This window comes from Herpailurus yagouaroundi, unplaced genomic scaffold (assembly GCF_014898765.1).
Source record: "Herpailurus yagouaroundi ecotype Mexico unplaced genomic scaffold, PumYag 28, whole genome shotgun sequence".
Taxonomy (NCBI): Eukaryota; Metazoa; Chordata; class Mammalia; order Carnivora; family Felidae; genus Herpailurus; species Herpailurus yagouaroundi.
Window position 1 is genome coordinate 35,535,418 of NW_024412376.1, and position 19,287 is coordinate 35,554,704.

The 19,287-nt window shown below is 40.5% G+C and overlaps 1 protein-coding gene and 1 long non-coding RNA gene across 2 annotated transcripts in view; one reads left to right on the forward strand and one right to left on the reverse strand.

Annotated features, from left to right (window-relative positions):
• DCHS2 (dachsous cadherin-related 2) overlaps nucleotides 1–19,287 on the forward strand; it is a 244,291-nt gene that overhangs the window by 216,183 nt on the left and 8,821 nt on the right. The window contains exons 15-17 of the mRNA XM_040471942.1: nucleotides 4,470–4,681; nucleotides 9,324–9,475; nucleotides 19,038–19,168. Of these exons, the coding sequence (XP_040327876.1) occupies nucleotides 4,470–4,681; nucleotides 9,324–9,475; nucleotides 19,038–19,168 (495 nt within the window). The remainder of the gene's footprint in view (nucleotides 1–4,469; nucleotides 4,682–9,323; nucleotides 9,476–19,037; nucleotides 19,169–19,287) is intronic.
• Nucleotides 2,281–4,470, reverse strand: LOC121028337 (uncharacterized). The gene is made up of 3 exons (XR_005789186.1): nucleotides 3,003–4,470; nucleotides 2,814–2,930; nucleotides 2,281–2,606 (listed from the first exon to the last, which is right to left on the reverse strand). It is a non-coding gene; the product is annotated as an uncharacterized LOC121028337 (long non-coding RNA).

Genomic DNA, 19,287 nt, shown 5'->3' on the forward strand with positions numbered 1-19,287 from the left:
AGCTTTTAAAAATGTATTTAAACATATGTGAAAGACACAATCTGTGTCCAATAATTCCAGCATCTTAAATCTTTGATGATTTATTTATATTTCTGTGGATTTGCTACCTTTCACTCATGGTACTTTATTTCTCTGTGATTTTTGTACTCATTAACTATGAGCTGCTCATTATCCTTGAAACTTTTTCTTGGAGGATTCTTTGCAGACCAGATTGAATTCATGCCCTTGAGAGGGGATTTGTTTTCCTTCTGCAAATTGCCCAGGTACATCATCAAGCAAAGAGTAGCCTAAATTTAATTATTGAAGGTTTTTACAAATATATAGCTGTGAAAGTATGGCTACCATAAATTGTGCTTAAGTTAATGAATTCACAGCAGAAACTTTTTCTCTCTCCCAACCAACACCAAGGTCAAGAAAAACAGGTTTCTGTGCATCAGTTCTTCACTTGTTTTTGTCTTTTAAATATTGATCATTCACCTGAGGCATAGGTAGCCTTTGAGTTTACAGCTTTATTCCAGGTTTTCCACTAGACTCTTCACCTTTTGGGTTCGGGCCTCTTCCCTTGCTTTTCTACCCTGTGGGACTATCAGAGATGAATCTCAAGGAAGAAGGTTGGAGACTTTTCGAATAAAAATGGGATTTTAGTGCTTGCTTAACTCCATGGATTACTGTTTTCAGTTATTTTTTTTTTTGTCCTCTGAGGATTGCTTTCTGCTATACCAACTCAACAATTCATTTCAATACACACACACACACACACACACACACACACACACACACACACACTTCATCAAGCATTTTAGTTGTTTTTATTATGAGGTCTTCCAAACTGCTGTCAAGAAACTTTTTTAAAAACCTTTTATGATATTAAATTCATCTTTCATGCCACCTTCATCGCATAATCTTCAAACTTGTGTGTAAAGGTACCTAATATAGCTTTTATAATAAAAACTTATTTTTAAATAAGTGGGGTTTTTTAAAAATTTTTTTAATGTTTATTTATTTTTGAGAGAGAAAGAGACAGAATGCTCTGGGTTAGGGGCAGAGAGAGAGGAAGACACAGAATATGAAGCAGACTCCAGGCTCCAAGCTGTTAGCACAGAGCTCAATGCGGGGCTCGAACTCATGAGCTGTGAGATCATGACCTGAGCCAAAGTTGGATGCTCAACCAACTGAGCCACCCAGGCGACCCTATGATATATATGTATTTTAAGCCATTATACCAGTTAAAATAGAAAACTGGTGTGTATGAAAAATCAATAAAGTTCTCTAAGGTTATGATTACTCTTCTTAAAGGTAAAAATGTGAGAAATCCATTTTATTAGTTACTGATTTAATAAGTTACGATAACATGGATCTCTGATGAGAACTGTTTTCTGTCTGTTTGTGCCACCCTCTTTTGTAGTCACAAACCAAAGGTTTACTTTTATATTCAAACTCCTTGTCACTTTAGCTTAAAAACATCTACTCACTGTCCAAACCAGAAAGAATTTTGAAGTTTTACCAACGTCATGTATGTAAATAACAAATGGTAGTATTCAACCATGATTTGGTAGATTAACATAAAACAAAATGATCAAATTTGCAATGTTTTGAGGATGCAGTTTTAGCAGGAGATAGTTTAAAAGCTTTTGGACAACATAAATATTTATCACATTCTGCTTTGGGTATATACATATGCACATGCACAGTTTGTAATGGATTGAAGTAACCTGATTATGCTCTTGAGCATTTAGCATTTGAAGAATCTAAATCTCGTTTTGATGTGTATTTTATAACTTGGGCAAAAGCTCCATGTGTACATATATCAGAAAGAAAATGTTACTGCAGTTTCATTCTCACATGTTATATCACTGGCACAGTAACACGTAAGAATGAACACGAAGTTGGTATCCACAAGGCTTTTACTGTAAGGAAAACGTGGCCTACTGCCCGTAATGAGAGCTCAGTGGTTCTCGCATCTCACTGGTGACAGTAAATCCTCGATATCTCTGAGAAGAATATACACATATCATCCAAGGCAAAGGCGGGTCTAGTAGGTGTGCCAGCCCTGAGTCATCTGACAGACGGGTTATTGTCTTTCTTACTTACACAACGTTCACAGCATATGCCAATTATTATGCCAAAAATAAAAACCGAGCAAGGAAAGCATTAGAACTGCAGATCCATTCCAAGTGCAAAATTCCAATTATCAAAGCCTAGACACAAGCGTTTTATTAAAAAATCCACTTTGATCTGTGCTATAATTGGCACACTTTCTGCTAAGTGACACTGGCAATATAGTGTTGCATTTCTATTTTATTTTTCTTTTGCTAACAGTAACAGAACATGATAGCAAGCTAAGTGCTCTGCTTGGTGGAGACAGAGTGCTGGAAGAGTGCTTTGGGCCTACCTCAGTCTAGGGTTCCTTGGCCATTTGGGGCTGTGGGCTCAGCCCTTGTTCCACAGTTTCTGAAGACCAGCTTCTTTCATTATCAGCTCATCAAAATGCATCTTTATGATTTTCCCAGCTGCCAACAGTCATATCTACCCTAAATTTCCCGTCAGGGGTGTTGGTAACATCAGATGGTGGTTTGTAAATGTAGTTTGGTTTTCTGAATTGATAACTGGTGACAATAAATAAAAGTGAGTTTGTGAAATTTCAACTTTTGTAGTGTAGTGAGTTACTCTTATAGAATATACTTAATTTTTCTTAATAACAGAATAGAAGCTATAAAACTCCCCCTATAAAACAACAACAAGAAAAAGCCTCTCAATACCAAAGTTAGGATACGAGAGCAAGGTATGATTCCCATTAACATCCAGGTAAGTACCTAAGAGCCTGACGTTTTCTTGGGCTAGGCTGGTTGTGTAGGGAAACTGGTTCCAATAGAACAGTAAGAACTGTGGCTTCCAGGGCATATTTCCAGAAACAGTACAGGTTCTTTCGCCTGAAGATCAAACTTCAATTAGTCCATGGCTATTAAATGTTTTCTTTCTAAATTTAGAGCTTTTATAGATACTTGTCTATACCTGATGATGGTGGGGATGAGAAACATGGGTAGGACACTGCAATCTATATCATGTTCCTGCAAAGGAACATTCTAAATATGCACTCTATTCTTTCTCCCAGCAATCCTATAAAGTCATTATTAATATCCTCATTTTCTAGAAGAGGAAACCCAGCTCCATGGAACCTGAATAACTTACTGGTGGTAGAGCCAGGTAATTTACCTAAACTAAATAGCCAGGGCTAGGATTTATGCTTGGTTTCAGGTGTCTCAAACTCCAAATCTGTGCTCATTCAATGAATCTCCATTTGATGGAATTTCTGACAGTAAGAACTAAGTAAATTACGATACTAAGATAACAATAGTAATAAATTCAGTAAGAAATTTGACAGTAAAAAGGGAGAAAAAACAGAGCAGAAAGTAGAGAAGGAAATTATATTGCGGGGGGGACGTTTTCTTAAATTGGGGGAGAAACTTGTACAAGGTATAAGCCTCAAGAGTCAGTTTCCCTAACCTGGTTAGGGTTAATGTGTATTATTGAGTGCCTTCAGTAGGCCAGACCCTGAGCTAAGTAGGTACTTGGGGATATGACGGTTGGTGCAAGAGACAGGCAGCCATCCATACCTTTGTGAGCTTCTAAACCAAGAGGAGAAACCAGACTGGAATAGGTGAGTACAGTAAATGCAGAAACTTTGTGAGAGTCTGTTGCAGGCTGACCATAGTGACGGTACATACAGAGGTGGCTGATCTGGAAAGATCCCTGAGGAAGCACAGAAGTGGGGACCATGCCAGGCAGATGGACAAGCATGAATGGTGACTCTGAAATGAGAATTTGAGGAACAGAACATTTCTGAGAGTTGTGAGCAGAGCAGAGAGAGTAAAGTGGGGACTGGCGCAAAGGAGACTCCTTAGGCAGGAAAGTCCTGATCAAGTTGACCCTGTGGTGGTTAAAAATGCTGAGCTCTATCATAATCATTGTGGAAAAGCACGGAAGGGATTTATGTGGAACAATGACAGTGTCCATTTGTATTATTCAGTTCAGAATGGGAACTGGATTAACAGAGACCAGGTGAGTGATCTCACAGGACCCCTATAGCAAAGGACAAGATGGAAAATACCGGTGGCTTGGAGGAAGGCAGCAACAGTGAAGATGGAGGGTGGATTGAAAAGACATTTGAAAGGTCAACTTTGCAGACATGGTGATGGACTAAATATGTAGAGAGAAGGGTGATTTAAGAGACAGCTCCCACATTTCAGCTATTTCATAGTTTCTTTCCCTCCTCATGTCTGAACCTTGCAAATACCAGCACATTCTCAACTTTTTTCACAATGACCCCAGTCGGGAGGGAAGGGAGGCTGGCCAATGGGAGACTTTCAGGGACAGGTGATGGTGCAAGCGTTTGAGTCAAAGGTGATTTGGAACTTCTTAAATAATTAACTACAACATCATTTTTTTTTTCTCCCTCGGAATAAAAATAGGAGAACTCACTGTGAAAGAACCCAAGTTTCTGGATTTTGAAGTCAGAAATGAAGTACAACTCATCATTTTAGCAGAAAGTAGGGGGCATAGGGCCTTCAGCAAAGTAGCAGTCTTGATACAAGATGTGAATGATAATTTACCGTGCTTTGAGCAGAGTGTGTACCAAGTATCAGTGCCTGAAGGCCAGTTCTACAATGCTCGCATCATACAGGTAACAGAAATGCATTTTGTGGATGTGTGAGTGTGTGGGGATTGTTACCAGTATACGTCAAAATATCTAAAGCTTTTTCTAGGACATAAATGAAATGTTTCCAGGGCATATAAAATGTGTGATGAACTGGATGACAGCTTAGGTTGAAGGAAGTCTGAAGTTTAGAGTTTCTGAGTTCACGTTTCTTCCTCTCTTCATCCCGTGCTCAGTTAGTACCCACCTGCTGTCCCTAGGGACTCTGTCCAGCACCAGCAGGGAGTATACAGGGGCACAAAAACAGCTCATCTTGCCATGTGTACAATTTAGTGGGGAAGTCAGAAAAGTAAGTATATAATTTAAAGGCACGTTATTAATGTTAAATAGAAGTGCCTATTTAATGTCATGAGAGCAAAGAGGAGACACAAACTCTTCCTGGAGAAACAGCATAAAGCTTCACAGAAGAATGATATTTACACTTGGTCTTCAAGGGTGAGCAGGTACTCACCAGGGGGAGCTGCAGCCAGAGGAACGTGGACCGGGGCACAGATGCATGGGAGAGCTCCCTGGGTTCAGAATTTGCGGACATTTTATGTGAAAGGCATAGATCTGCTGTTTCCAGCCTAATGCCATCTCAGAAAAAAGGGCCAGGCCGTGAAAAAGATCATCTGTTGTTAAGGTAGTCTTGTTCAGGCTCTAAAACCCACTCATCCTTGATAGTCTCTCTTCCTACTTTGGGACTAGTACCCAGTTTTACCTTTCCCATCACAGTTGAATTGCTGTTTTATACTCAAGAACTTGGACATTTGGAAATGCACAACCCCGTGGGAACCCGCACGGGAAATCAGTATAAAAACCCCTTCCTGGCAAAGTCAGCGGCATACCAGGGCCTTCCCTTTGGCCTTTGTAATCCCTCTACTGTGATCCGGCCCCTAATGATGATCACACTCCTTTCTCTCTAGGTGGATGGGGTCAGGAGGCTAGATGACAGGTTAGTACACTTGGTGGACAAGACCTCCCACAATGCTCTGCTGTGCAGCTACCCTCACCTGCATATGGAGAGATGCCTTTGTTTGACTTCCAGTTCAGTTCCAGATACACATGTGCCCCTCTGTTGGTGCAGACAAGACCAGTGCAGTCTGAGGAGTCTTGGAGTCTTAGCTCCATGCCCCAGGATTTCCTCTGCTCTTTTTGCAGATTTCTTTTGTGTGACAGCAGCCTGATGGCTGCAGTCGCCAGCCTGTCCCATAAGTGCTGGGTCTTTACTTCAGCTTCAGCCATGACTGAGATGTTGAAGAAGAAAGCAAGAGCATTCACTTTTCCAATCTGTATCACCCTGCGCAGTGATACCTGTCTAGTGGGGATGACAGATGCCTCCAGAGCCACTGTGTGGCCTGCTTTGTCACAGAGGGCCCTGCCCTGGGATGCTGATGCCTTGCACTTCTTTGTCATGCATCCTGACTTGGATAGAGCTAGACTGCTCAGTGTGGAATACAAGAAGGTGAAGACACTGTTAAAGCCCAGGTACAACAAGTGAGTGAGAGCCTGACCCACCAGTGCGTCAGATTAGGTCAAACTCCAAGGAGGCTGAGTCAGGGACAGATACAATGAACTTTGTTCTTCACATTTTAGGTCATTTGACTTTTTCAGGAAGCCAGACTGCCATCTCCCTGTGTTTCTGTTCAGAGAAATAAGAACGTAGAAGGCTCTGGAGTTACAGTACTTGTGGTAGTTCTTGCTTTTGCGTGCACACTGTCCAGACTTCCCGCTTTTGGTTATAGCCCCACAAACTTACCTTAGGAACTGCTCATACCCTGTCAGATGCAGTCTTGGTGAGATTGTCAGCCAAGGTAGTAGTGACTTGTCCCCTGTCCCTGTCCCCTGTCAAAGGTGTTGCCATCTGCCTCAGTCTCATACAGACTTTCTCTCCCTAGAATTTGAATCTTGAGTGGTAAGACACCATCACAGAGGCACAGGAGAGCTGACTTATCTTGGTGGAAACAGTTCAAAGCTGTGCCCCCAGAGTGGCCCAGGTTCTTGGCCTTCACCCGGACACTATCTTCCTTTTTCTTTTTTAATGGACTTTTTAAATTTTTTATTTCTATTTGAAAGAGAGAGAGAGAGCACATGATTGGTGGAGGGGAGCAGATAGAATCTTAAGCAGGCTCCATGCTTAGCGTGGAGCCTGACATCGGGCTCAATCCCATGACCCTGGGGTCATGACTTGAGCCAAAATCAAGAGTTGGATGCTTAAGTGACTGAGCCACCCAGGTGCCCCGGATACTATCTTTTTTTTTTTTTTTTAATGTTTATTTATTTTAGAGACAGAGGACAAGTGGGGGAAGGGCAGAGAGAGAGGGAGACACAGAATGTGAAGCAGGCTCCAGGCTCTGAGCTGTCAGCCCAGAGTCCGACACGGGGCTTGAACCCACGAACCGTGAGATCATGTCCTGAGCCAAAGTCGGACACTTAACCGACTGAGCCACCCAGGCACCTCAGAACGCCGTCTTTCGGATCCATTTCTCCTGGCTAAGTTAGCCCTGGCAGATATGTACTGCTGGCATCCTAAAACCCTAACTGATACACCTCCTGGGAGACCTACTCTCTGTAACACTTCAAGCACTCAGGGGACACGATGGGTTTCATTCTACCCAGATGCATAGGAGTTTCTTTTCCTGGTGATCTCGAAGGAACTGTGTATTGCTGCCTTTCCTTACTGAGTAGCTAACTTGGGTGCCCTCCTGATGAGGTCCTCGATGTCCCACTTGGGCCACTCAGGATCCCCTGAGATCTGGCAACAGTGTGAAGGATAGATTGAGAGGGGAAGGAGCTAGAAGCAAACGCCCATCAGGACAGCAGTCACCCAGGAGAGAGATGATGGGGATGTGAGGTGCAGTCAGGCCAAAGCCGAGGGACACAGAGGATAAAAATAAGTAGAAAAAAATGTTAATTAATCGGTAAATTTATTCTCAAACAAGATCTCGAATTCACTAATAGAATTCGTTTTGTGATTAAAATGTAATGCAGACTAAATAATATATCTCCATGGAGAATGATGCAAAACTTCTGTTTCATCCTCAATGTTACTTTGATAATTTCCTGAATAAATGATCAGGATCTAAATTTGCTAGCATGAAATCTAGGCTGTTTCATTAATTAAAAGTCCTTCTAAAATGCGACTTTCAATAAAATATGAAAAAATCAGGGGCGCCTGGGTGGCGCAGTCGGTTAAGCGTCCGACTTCAGCCAGGTCACGATCTCGCGGTCCGGGAGTTCGAGCCCCGCGTCAGGCTCTGGGCTGATGGCTCGGAGCCTGGAGCCTGTTTCCGATTCTGTGTCTCCCTCTCTCTCTGCCCCTCCCCCGTTCATGCTCTGTCTCTCTCTGTCCCAAAAATAAATAAATGTTGAAAAAAAAATTAAAAAAAAAAAAAGAAAGAAAAAGAAAATATGAAAAAATCCACATCTGGCCTATTTTACAGGCAATACTTTAAGCAGGAAAAACAGCAAATGAACGACTACCATTCACTATGCAGAGATTTCTTCCATTTTCTGGTACTGGCATGAATCTAAATATAGTACTGGAAACCCTCTATTCAACCAAATTAGATTTCTTTTCAAGTACAGTACCTTGTTTTATCATACTTTATTGTACTTCACAGGTACTGTAATTTTTTTTTTTTAACCAACTGAAGGTTTATGGCAGCCTGCATCAAGCAAGTCTATTGGCACCATTTTTCCATCATGTTATGTCACAGTTTGGTAATTCCTGCAGTATTCACACTTTTTCGTTATTACTATATCTGCTATGGTGATAGCGATCAGTGGTTTCTTGAGATGGAATCCCTACCTGGTGAACGTGCTGTGAAGACTGCTGTAATGACAACAAAGGATTTAGAATATTCCAGAAACTGAGTTGAAAAAGCAGGGGCAAGGTTTGGGATGACTGGCTCCCATTTTGAAAGAAGTTCTCCCGTGGGTAAAATGCTATCAAACAGCATCACACGCTACAGAGAAATCATTCACGAAAGGAAGAGTGCATGGATGTGGCAAACTTCATTGTCGTCTTATTTTAAGAAATTGCCACAGCCACCCCAGCCTTTGCCAACCAGCACCCTGGTCAGTCGGCAGCCATCAACACAGAGGCAAGACTCACTGAAAGTTCAGATGATGGTTAGCATTTTTTAGCAACAAAGTATTTTTAAATGAAGATATGCACATTGTTTCTTTAGATACAATGCTATGGCACACTTAATAGACTACAGTAGAGTATAAACATAACTTTTATATGCACTGGCAACAAAAAATTCATTTTCCTTGCTTCATTACAATATTTGTTTTATTTTGGTGGTCTGGAACTGAACCCACAATAACTCTGAGGTATCCCTGTATTTTTTCCTCTTGCCTAAAATTATAGTTCAAAACATGTGCTACTCCCACTGAAAGTTATTTGGAAATCCTTTGAATGAGCATGCAGAATAGTTTTCTCACACATTTCCTACTGTATTATAAATGTAAGCTTCAGCCATTTGTTGCTAGTCCTTTGATCATTGTTTTTAGAGCGTGTTTGACAATTCATAATTATTTCACAGTGTATTTGTCTGAAAAACAGCCTAAACCCATATTGCAGATTACACTCTTATCTAATGGAAGAGTTGCTTCCTCACAGGTTTTTGCTACCGACCTGGACAGTGGATTGAATGGCCTCATTGAGTACTCTATTCTCTCTGGGAACCAAGGGGATGCCTTCCACATGGACGTGCTGAGTGGTGTAGTGACAGCAAATGCGATTCTAGATTATGAGTTCACCAATTCCTACAGGTCTGTCACAGACTCAGGTCCATTTTGCTCATTTATTCTGCTCGTTGCTGACAAAATTGTTGCTTTGGCCATGACTTCCTGTTATGTAAGTTTAAGTCGTAAAACATGTTCCCCTTTGATCCAACTTATGATCACCCTTGCGATACACTGAAGGAGTCTTAGAAAGTATTTGCTATTTGGAAAAGGTGATTACACTGGAAGAACTTTAGGGTCCCCTGTAGTTCTGAGCTTTTATGAATGTTGGATGCTATTAAGTACTAAATGAGAGACCTTAAAAAAGACAGTATTTGTGAAATGCCTACTGAATTATAGAGTGCTCTATAATTGTTATTGTTTTTTAAAATAGTGAAGACTGAATGACATTTCTTTTTTTAATTCTTTTTTCTTAAAGTTTATTTCTGAGAAAGAGAGAGAGAGAGAGAGAGAGAGAGAGAGAGAGAGAGAGAGAATATGAAAGGCAGGAAGAGAGGGAGACAGAGAATCTGAAACAGGCTCCAGGCTCTGAGCTGTCAGCACAGAGCCCGACGCAGGGCTCAAGCCCACAAACCTCGAGATCATGACCTGAGCCAAAGTCAGACGTTTAACAGCCTGAGCCAACCAGGCACCCCTCTCTTTTTAAGTCTGTACTCAGTTTTGTGTATGAAAGTACAACCTTGTCATCGGGTCCTTGTGGCAGTACTGTATCCTAATAGAAATGATCTTGTTAAGCATACATTCAACATTAAATATATTTTGTCTAGAGTTCAAGGTACACAGAATTATGCAGAATTCTATAAAAGAGAATACTAGTGTTGTGGGTCTTCTAGTCATTTTTAAAAGTCAGTGCTACAAAAGTCTAGCTATACCTGCAGATATAGTTATGGCATCACAGTCTATAAAAGAAAAAGGAAAAGACTCTAAGAAATGCAAAATGTCCAAGTATGGGGATTGCCTCAAGAATGATGGCCCAGCCTTGCACGCGATTTGACAGGCGAACATGCTTTCTCTGTAAGTGCCAATAAGGAGCGAGCCATAGGATATATGAGTGAGTGGGAGAAATCAGGTGCACACTGGGGCTTATTCTGCAGGCCTGAGCCAAGGCACACGCATCTACTCTGACTACTTTGGGAAGAAAACATAGGAAACTTAACCTTGTTTGTCTCTGGAGAAGTGGTCATGGGGGAAAGCTGGGGTCAGGGGCTTGGCTTTCTCATTGTGCATTTCAGGGTGCTTTATATTCATATATTTCGTACATTCTTCTGAAAGGCCTTACACATACAGCGTTTCCCTCAATCTTCAGAGTCCCCTCCTGAGGAAGCTAAGGAGCATTTTCTCATTCACAGGGTAAGACAGCAGACACACGGTGGCTTGCTGAGGGCCACAGAACCACTTAATGATCAAACATAGGCTCACGCCCAAGTGTTCTGATTTTGACTCATGCTGTTTCCACTGTATGGCCTACAGAGCAGACCTTCTACGCAGGGGAAAAACAGGCATATGAAAGACCTGAGTGCCAATGTTCTCCTAGGCCAGACTACTTTCATGTTTTATGAAGAAAGTGCAGTAGACGCATGTGGTTGAGCCGCGAGAATGGATTACAGTGGGATCTGTTACAGGGCGGATTGGATTAATTAACCTCTGAAAACCTTCCCGGCTCTAAAAATTTGATTGTTTAGTTCTTTTTGTTTAATATATTTCAAAATATGACTTCAAAAGCATTTTAAAAGTTAAGAACTTACCCTGTAATAGCCAGTAGGATTTTTTTGAGTAATATTTTAATGTAATCAATTGCTATGATACTTATTGTATAAATATATTAAAACCGGCTGTATAAGTATGTTAAAACCCATTTCTGCTACATTGTTTCTACAGTCATTTTAAGCCTAGAGCCGGTTTTGTCTCTCTGTAGATGACTGCAGGTAATTCTCAGCCTAGTGCCACCTGAGTGATTACAAATTCGGAGATTATTGAAGGTCTGCTGTGTTCTAGGAACTAAGCATTTCCGGATTGTAATGACTTTCTGCCCTAACGTTCTTCTTACTCAATGGAGCCTAATTAGCAATTAAATCTGACTGCTTTCAGCTTTTTCCTATTTGCGTCATCATTTCAATGTTCCCAACGTCTAAATTGGCCCCAGTATTTAAATGTGCCCCTCTCCAATTCCCCATGAAGAATTTCACGCAAGGCTAGAGAAGCAGGAATTGAGAGACTTTGAACTATACACACACTGCCACTGAGAGATAAAGAGACAACCATCGCGCGCACGCGCACACACCCACGCACCCCTGAGCCACCCTCCCCACCCCCGCCCCCCAGTCTCCACTATCACCAAGGCCAGGAAATATTTTAAATCTCCTGCCTGTTCATGTTCTCCCCTTTGGCTTCTCTTCCTCTTTAGGGCTTTCGCTGATATTTAAAGTGGTGGGAAATACAGGATGATTTTCCCCTAGCCTCCTACATCATTAGTGGATGCTTTGGAAATGGTGCCATTTAGCCTTTTGACTTTGCTTTTGAAGTATTGCTATTTTGTCAGATTGAAGAAAACATTCCCAATTCTAACCCTCTGTTTTACAATATAAAATGAAGGGGGGCGCCTGGGTGGCGCAGTCGGTTAAGCGTCCGACTTCAGCCAGGTCACGATCTCGCGGTCCGTGAGTTCGAGCCCCGCGTCAGGCTCTGGGCCGATAGCTCAGAGCCTGGAGCCTGTTTCCGATTCTGTGTCTCCCTCTCTCTCTGCCCCTCCCCCGTTCATGCTCTGTCTCTCTCTGTCCCAAAAATAAATAAACGTTGAAAAAAAAATTAAAAAAAAAATAAATAAATAAAAACAATATAAAATGAAGGGAAAATCAGTTATGATTATACTCAATATAAATGCATTAAATAAAAATTAAATGATTTTTAGATCTCATATTAAGCCACATATAAGAAAATTCAGTGGAGAGGTGATGACAAATTATAAAATAGCCCTTAGGTTCTTTCTGACTGATATTTATGATTTTTTAAAAACTATTTACCAAGCGTGAGGCCAGGGATGTAAAGATGTGTGAAAGAGTTCTTGTTTTTAGGGAACTCAAAAATCAAGTGCCATTATAACCCATGACAGAAGGCATATTAATAATCACAATATTTACAGGTGTGCTGGGTGGCCCAGTCAGTTAAATGTCCAGCTCAATTTTGGTTCAGGTCATGATTTCACAGTTTGTGAGCTCTGCACTGATGACATGAAGCCTGCTTGGGATTCTTTCACTCCCTCTGTCTTTGCCTCTCCCCTGCTCATTCTCTCTCTCTGTCTCTCTCTCTTAAAATAAGCTTAAAAATAATACAATAGTTGCCATTTATGGAGCTGCTTTATATGTCAAATTTTCGTAACAGATTAAGATTTATAGAAAGAGGAAATTGAAGTTCAGAGAGGTAAAGGTTTTTGCCAAAAAATATGCAGCGTGTAAATGGTAGAATGGATGGGATTTTTGCCCATGTGAGTGGTCATTGTAGGGCTTCCTACTCTACCATGTGAATGAATCTGTAAAGTCCATACTTGTATATTTATGAAACCCAAAACAGAAAAGGAAAAAAAAAACTTTAGGCAAATATGAGTTAAAGGTTTAAAACTTCAATTTCTGTAGCATAAATATTCAAGGTCAAAGAGCAACACTAAACTCATACTCTCCACGGAGGGCTCATTATGACCTGGAGAGAAATAGTGCAAAGCAGTTATGTATACCAGGTAGGAAGTGGACTGCAATGTTGATTATCTTTTCCACGATACATGACTCATAAACAGCAGCGCTGGAATGGCAACCCCATTTTGTTGATTCCCCATGAAAAAGGAATAAAAGACATTTTGGGGAAAAAGCCAAAAATTCATGGATATGCAAAAGTGTTTGGTATGTTTGGCAGTAACAAGGGGTGCATGCACCTGAGAAGCACCTGAGTGTGGGGTAATGAAAAAGAGGCCGAGGACACAGAGGAAAGGAGAAAGGTAGTCAAAGGTACAAAGTTTCAGTTACAAGGGAAATAGTTACTCTTAATTGTGGATGTGATATGCAACATGGTTGACATAGTTTTTCTCCATTTTTTGTGTCTGTATGAAATGATGGATGGCAACTAAGTTATTGTGATAATTTCACAATATATGTAAATCACATTTTTATGTTATACAAGCTCACCATGACCTGAAAAATAAAACAAACAAAAAAAGAGGCTGGTAGGTTGCAGTCAAGTTTTGAGGGACTTTATACTACATATAATGGAAATTTGATTCTATAGTCTATCTAAAAGCAATTGAGTGCATGTTCAGATCTTTTTTTTTTTTTTAAGTTTATTTATTTATTTTGAGAGACACAGGAACAGCATGCGTGGGGGAGGGGCAGAGAGAGGAAGAGAGAATCCCAGGCAAGCTCCACATTGGCAGTATAGAACCGGATGTAGGGCTCAGACCCACAAAGCCAGGAAATCATGACCTGAGTTGAAACCAAGAGTCAGATGCTTAACTGACTGAGCCACCCAGTCGCCCCTCAGATCTTTATTTTTAAAAGACATCTGGTAATGGATGCATCACAAGATAGAGAACCAGCATCAGACAGATTAGTTAGGCTAGACAATGGCTGTGAAGGATCTGTTGTTACCAGGATGAAGCAGCAGGGATGGAAGGAGGGCGCATACTTGCTAAGTGATTCAGATATGGAATCCATGGAAACAGGGTCAACAGTTGAATTTATTCAACAAGATACGAGATAGAAAGTGATGCTGAAATTTCTTCATAGGAAAGGCAGGAACTGGGATTGGGATATTTTTCAGGGCATTTTGAGTTTGAAGGACTAGTACAAGATCAAAAGTAAAGACACTCCTAAGGCAATTAAAATACCGATCTGGAGCTCTGGAAAGAGGTCTTCATCCAAGATTGAGATTTCAGCTTCATCCAGGGAATGAGAATTTGGGGGATTATCACTACTTGAGGATGAGGCAGACAAATAGCCAAGAGAATAGATTCAGGGAATAAAAGGAACAGAACCTGGAAAAGATCGTTCCTAGAAACCACAGGGAGAGGTTGGATTATGTAAAGAAGAAGGATTCAAAATGTGTTTGGATTAGAATCAGCTAAAAACTATTCCTTGCTTTAAGGAGTTTAAGGAAATATTATGTGTATGTATTATATTTCTTATTTCCAAAATCTATTTTTAATATGTAAAAAAAAATCTTATTGTTTTGCTCTAACAGTGAATATACTCAATTGCATTTTCTCAAATGTTAAATGAGATACAAGACAACAACTTTTTGATTCCTGAAAACCTCAATATCATCTGTCTTTTGGAGGATCCAGTTTCCTGTGATGTCTGTGATACTTTTGTATGCTCATATGGAATATCCACACAAGGTGGTAGCACACTGTCGTCCTGCCATCAGATGTCAAAGCAAGCTCTACTTTGCAATTATAGTTATCTGGAAGAGGACACTATGTAGATTTATGACAAACACAATATAAAGCTCCGTTTTGAATTGGAAATAAGTGCTTCCAGATAGTTCTGTTTTGATATCACTCATTTTATGGCTGCTAATGCCATGGTGAATCAAGCTGCTTATCAGGTGGTATGAAAGAAGATGATCTGAAGAGTAACTGCTTTTAAAATCTGCTTGTCGGCACACCTATTTTCATCCCTGACAGCCACTCACGGCGAGCCCGCCATCCTACCCCAATCCCAAAAGCTCTTTCTTGATCTTTCTGCTTTTCCATAGCGTTTTGTTCTTGTTTCATACGTGCATTATCTTCAGGTATCTCTTCAAGGACATTAATTAGAATTGTTTTCATATTTTCTTTTGTCCTTTCAAGATCTCTGTTTCTTTTGGGTTTATTTCTTCTCCTTGTCTGTGTTGCACTCTCTTTTCATACTGAAGACTTGCTGTAAGTAACTAACCATGCATGGTTCTGAGTGAGGCAATGGCAAAGTCATTAGAATCTGTGAGTGGGCCGCCAGAGCTTACTGATCAGCACATTTCACTTTCACATAAACTAGAGAGGAAGTTGACTACTTTGCAGAATGACATAATCTAGAAAGTTCCTTTTTCTTTGGGAGGGGCTTTCATTTCTACAAGGACAGTCCCTCAGTATTACTTACTGAGTATGAAAATCAGGCCTTCTTTTGCCTGGGAGTGAAGAACAGTGGGCAAGGGGATTTGAGTCTTTATGTTCTTTATGTTGAATTTAAAATAATCTGCAAGCTATTTTTAGCTCAGTGTCTCACTGTACCCTTTATCGTGTCTTATGCCTCTCATTGGTTACTTGGGGGCGAGTCTGTTCCCCAGTCCTCCTTATCTTCTTCCTAATATATTTTAATCTGTGGTTTCCTTTTACCCACCTATTGTAACCACTCCCAAATCTGCTTGCATTTTCCAGAAACTTGTTGAAACTTCTCACCACCTGTACCCACCAATATCTTCTCCCATTTTCTTTTCATCTTATGGACATATACTTTAAGTCCTTCTGCTATCATTTTCATAGAATCTCAGGAGGAAGAAGAGATAACACCTGTGTAGATATAACCAGAAGGCATAGCTCTTTTCACAGGTGTTTCTGATGTTGGCTGGTAAGCTTTTGCTTTTCTTAGAGTTTCAGAAGAACATGGAATTCTTGGTAGACATTTAAGATACTGTTGAGAGGGAGTTTTGAAAAATCATCTACCACCTTCAGTATTCATTATGGGAATCAGAAAGGATACCACCTGGTCAAGGTCCCGTCTAACATTTAACATGATAAAAGAAGCTTCCTGTGGTTGATAGAATAAGAGAAATATGCTCTGAATTAGAATAGGCTGGTTCTAAATCTGTTCTGTTTCATTTATAATCTCTGCTGATGTGCTAATCAGGGCAGCAGTTCTGAAACCTGGAGCCAGTTGGACTGGCTACAACCAATAGTTTTACAAAGACTGCCAAGGAGCCATCATAGAAACCTTGAGGTCTCTCAGAAGTTATGAGTACAATCTCGGTAGATCTGCCTTCATAATTTTTCATCTGTCCTTCAAGCCACTGAGGAACTTTTTACTCATCCTTTTATTTTGAAACTGAATGGTGTACTTTCTACCATATCAAAGATTCTCATTTAAGTTGACATAGGCATTATATAGAACCCCTGAAACTGTAACATAAAAATAAGGGTGGTTACAGCTATCGTGGAATTGACAGAGCCATAACTTTGATGTCTTGGCTGAGCTTTTAGCATGACATTGGGGAGGGGCAGGCAGCAGAGGCAGAGAACATTATGATTTGTTTATTTTTAGTAAAATCGTTCCATATGTACCTGACTTACATCCATGCTCACAAAACAAACTTTCCACATGGAATGATTCTGAAGCTCCAGAAGTGTGAAATTCAAGTAGTTGTTTTACTGATGTCCCAGCTCTGATAGTGTAGAAGGCAGGCCACATGCTTCACAAACAGTAGTTCCAGTGATTATTGGCTATTAAATGGGATTTAAACCAAGAAAGAGTTGATGTTTAGGTTACACCGTTTTTAAATGTTAGATTGGAAAGGTAGAACATTTAACAGATAAGCTAAGGGAAAAGAAAGTAGAAATGTGTCAACTTCGAAGACTCAGTTTCTTAAAGGGTAGCATCAACCACTGGCTAAGACTAATACCACTCAAAACTAAAGATTGTCTTCTGAATTGACAGCTTAGCTCATTACTCAGCTACCCTCCTGGAACTCATAGTGTTTAGAGCGGAGTGAAAAGCTAACGATTATATATTAGGGCATGATATATACACAGTAAGTAAGACAGGCATGTTGAAAATATGTAGTGGAGCTCAGATGGTAAAGCACAGGCTTTCTAGTCAACCAAGATCTGGGCTTGAATCCTGGCTCTGTCATACAATACATTCACAATCTTAGACAATCTTGAGAAACCAGCACTCAACATATATTTTTAAAAATCGAATGAGATAGCTTACTTGTCTTCAAGAAGCTTACGGGAGGGACAGATAATAAATCATTAAGAACAAAGGGTGACAATCGTTGTGTCAGAGGAATGTACAGGGTGCTGTGGGATAGAGAAAGGAGCATCCAAATCAGACCAGAGGTCAGTGAAAGCTTCTCAGAGAGATGTGAACTTCAGAAGATCAAGAGGGTAGGATGAGGATAGGGATTCCAGGCAGAAGGCAAGTCATAGGAGGTCATGTGTACGTGCTTGAGGCCTGGATTACCTCGTAGACATGGAGAGCCAAGGAAGTGTTTTTTATAGGGAAGTCAGCTTTTCAATTCAGGTTTTTAGATGGAGCGGTTGAGTTGCAGTGGGGGAGATCAAGAGGGGCAGATGAGACTTTCAGTAGGGATTTTGGTGAACAAACAAGTAATCCAGTTGAGAAAGGATATAGTGAAGATAGAACGTTCCAGGTAAAGATTATGAGGGAATGAGGCTACAGAGATCAACTTGTTCTGGTTTGCCCAGGACTCTCCTGGTTTAAAAAAAAAAAAAAAAAAAAAAAAACCTGAAAGTCCCATGTCTCAGGAAACCCTTCAGTCCCGGGCAAAGCAGGATGTTTGATCAGCCTACCGGAGCTTCTGAAGGCAAGAGTGCAACGGCTGGGGACACTGATCCAAGTGATATTCAGGAGGTAAAATCCATAAGATTCATAATCAGTTGGGTGTTGGAAAGGTGGTAATAGAAATGGAGAAGTTGAAGACACTAATAAGGTTTCTAATTTAGTTTCTGGAGACAGTTGTACCATCATCCAAGAGTGATGGAATCACTACATGTAAATTCTTGTCAATCATGAAATTTTTCAACTGACTCTATAATTCTGGCCAATCATCCATTTTTGTAAATGTGTTAATCATGCAGTGTCCTTTCTCAATTCTATAGTTTCTATTGATTTGGAATTGGATCTAAAAAAATATCAATACAAAACACTCACTTAGTGGCTCTGTCTTTTGTTGGTACAGTAAAGTGGAAATATGTAGTAATATCCAGGCCATTCATGATAAGGTGGAGGCAGTCTACTTATCCAAAGAACAGGTGTCGGTGTTCTTACTTTTTAGGTTGTTCTTGGTAGGAAAGGACTGAATTCTACGGTCTGTCTCCAGAAATGGTTCCTTTGTTTTAAATGCCACATGACCCCTGGTGGCTTGCTGGATTTTATTTTCTAAATGCATCAAAAATAAATAAATTTCAGGGGTGCCTGGGTGGCTCAATCGGTTAAGCATCCAACTTCGGCTCAGGTCGTGATCTCACAGTTCATGGGTTTGAGCCCTGCATTGGGCTCTGTGCTGACAGCTCGGAGCCTGGAACCTGCTTCAGATTCTGTGTCTCCCTCTCTCTGTCTCTCTGCCCCTACCCCCCACACACTCTGTCTCTCTTTCTCTTTCAAAAATAAACAAACATTTAAAAGAAACAAAATAAGTAAATAAATAAAATTCAGGGTACCATTCTTATGAAATAAATTTCTTAAATGATACCATTTAGAAAAAGGCAGGCGGAGAATTATAAAAGTAGCTAGTCAGCTCATTTTTAGGTTGTCAGCTAGATATTTGATATTTGTTATTTTTCTAATTCTCTGGATAACGGATTACATTCCTTGATTCTTTTCCAAACCAGCTTGATTGTGCAAGCCACAGATAAGGGGATGCCCAGCCTTTCTGGTACAAGTGTGATCAAGATACAGGTGACTGATACAAATGACAATGCCCCGGCTTTTCTCCCCTCTGGAGCAGTGGAAATTGCAGAAAGTAAGTGTGGCAGTTTGGAATCATGGTTTTAACTTGTGTAATATCATCTACCATTTTCTCAGCCAGGCATTATATCAAATAGAAGTACTAATCCTCAACAGCCATGCAACCCAGACTGC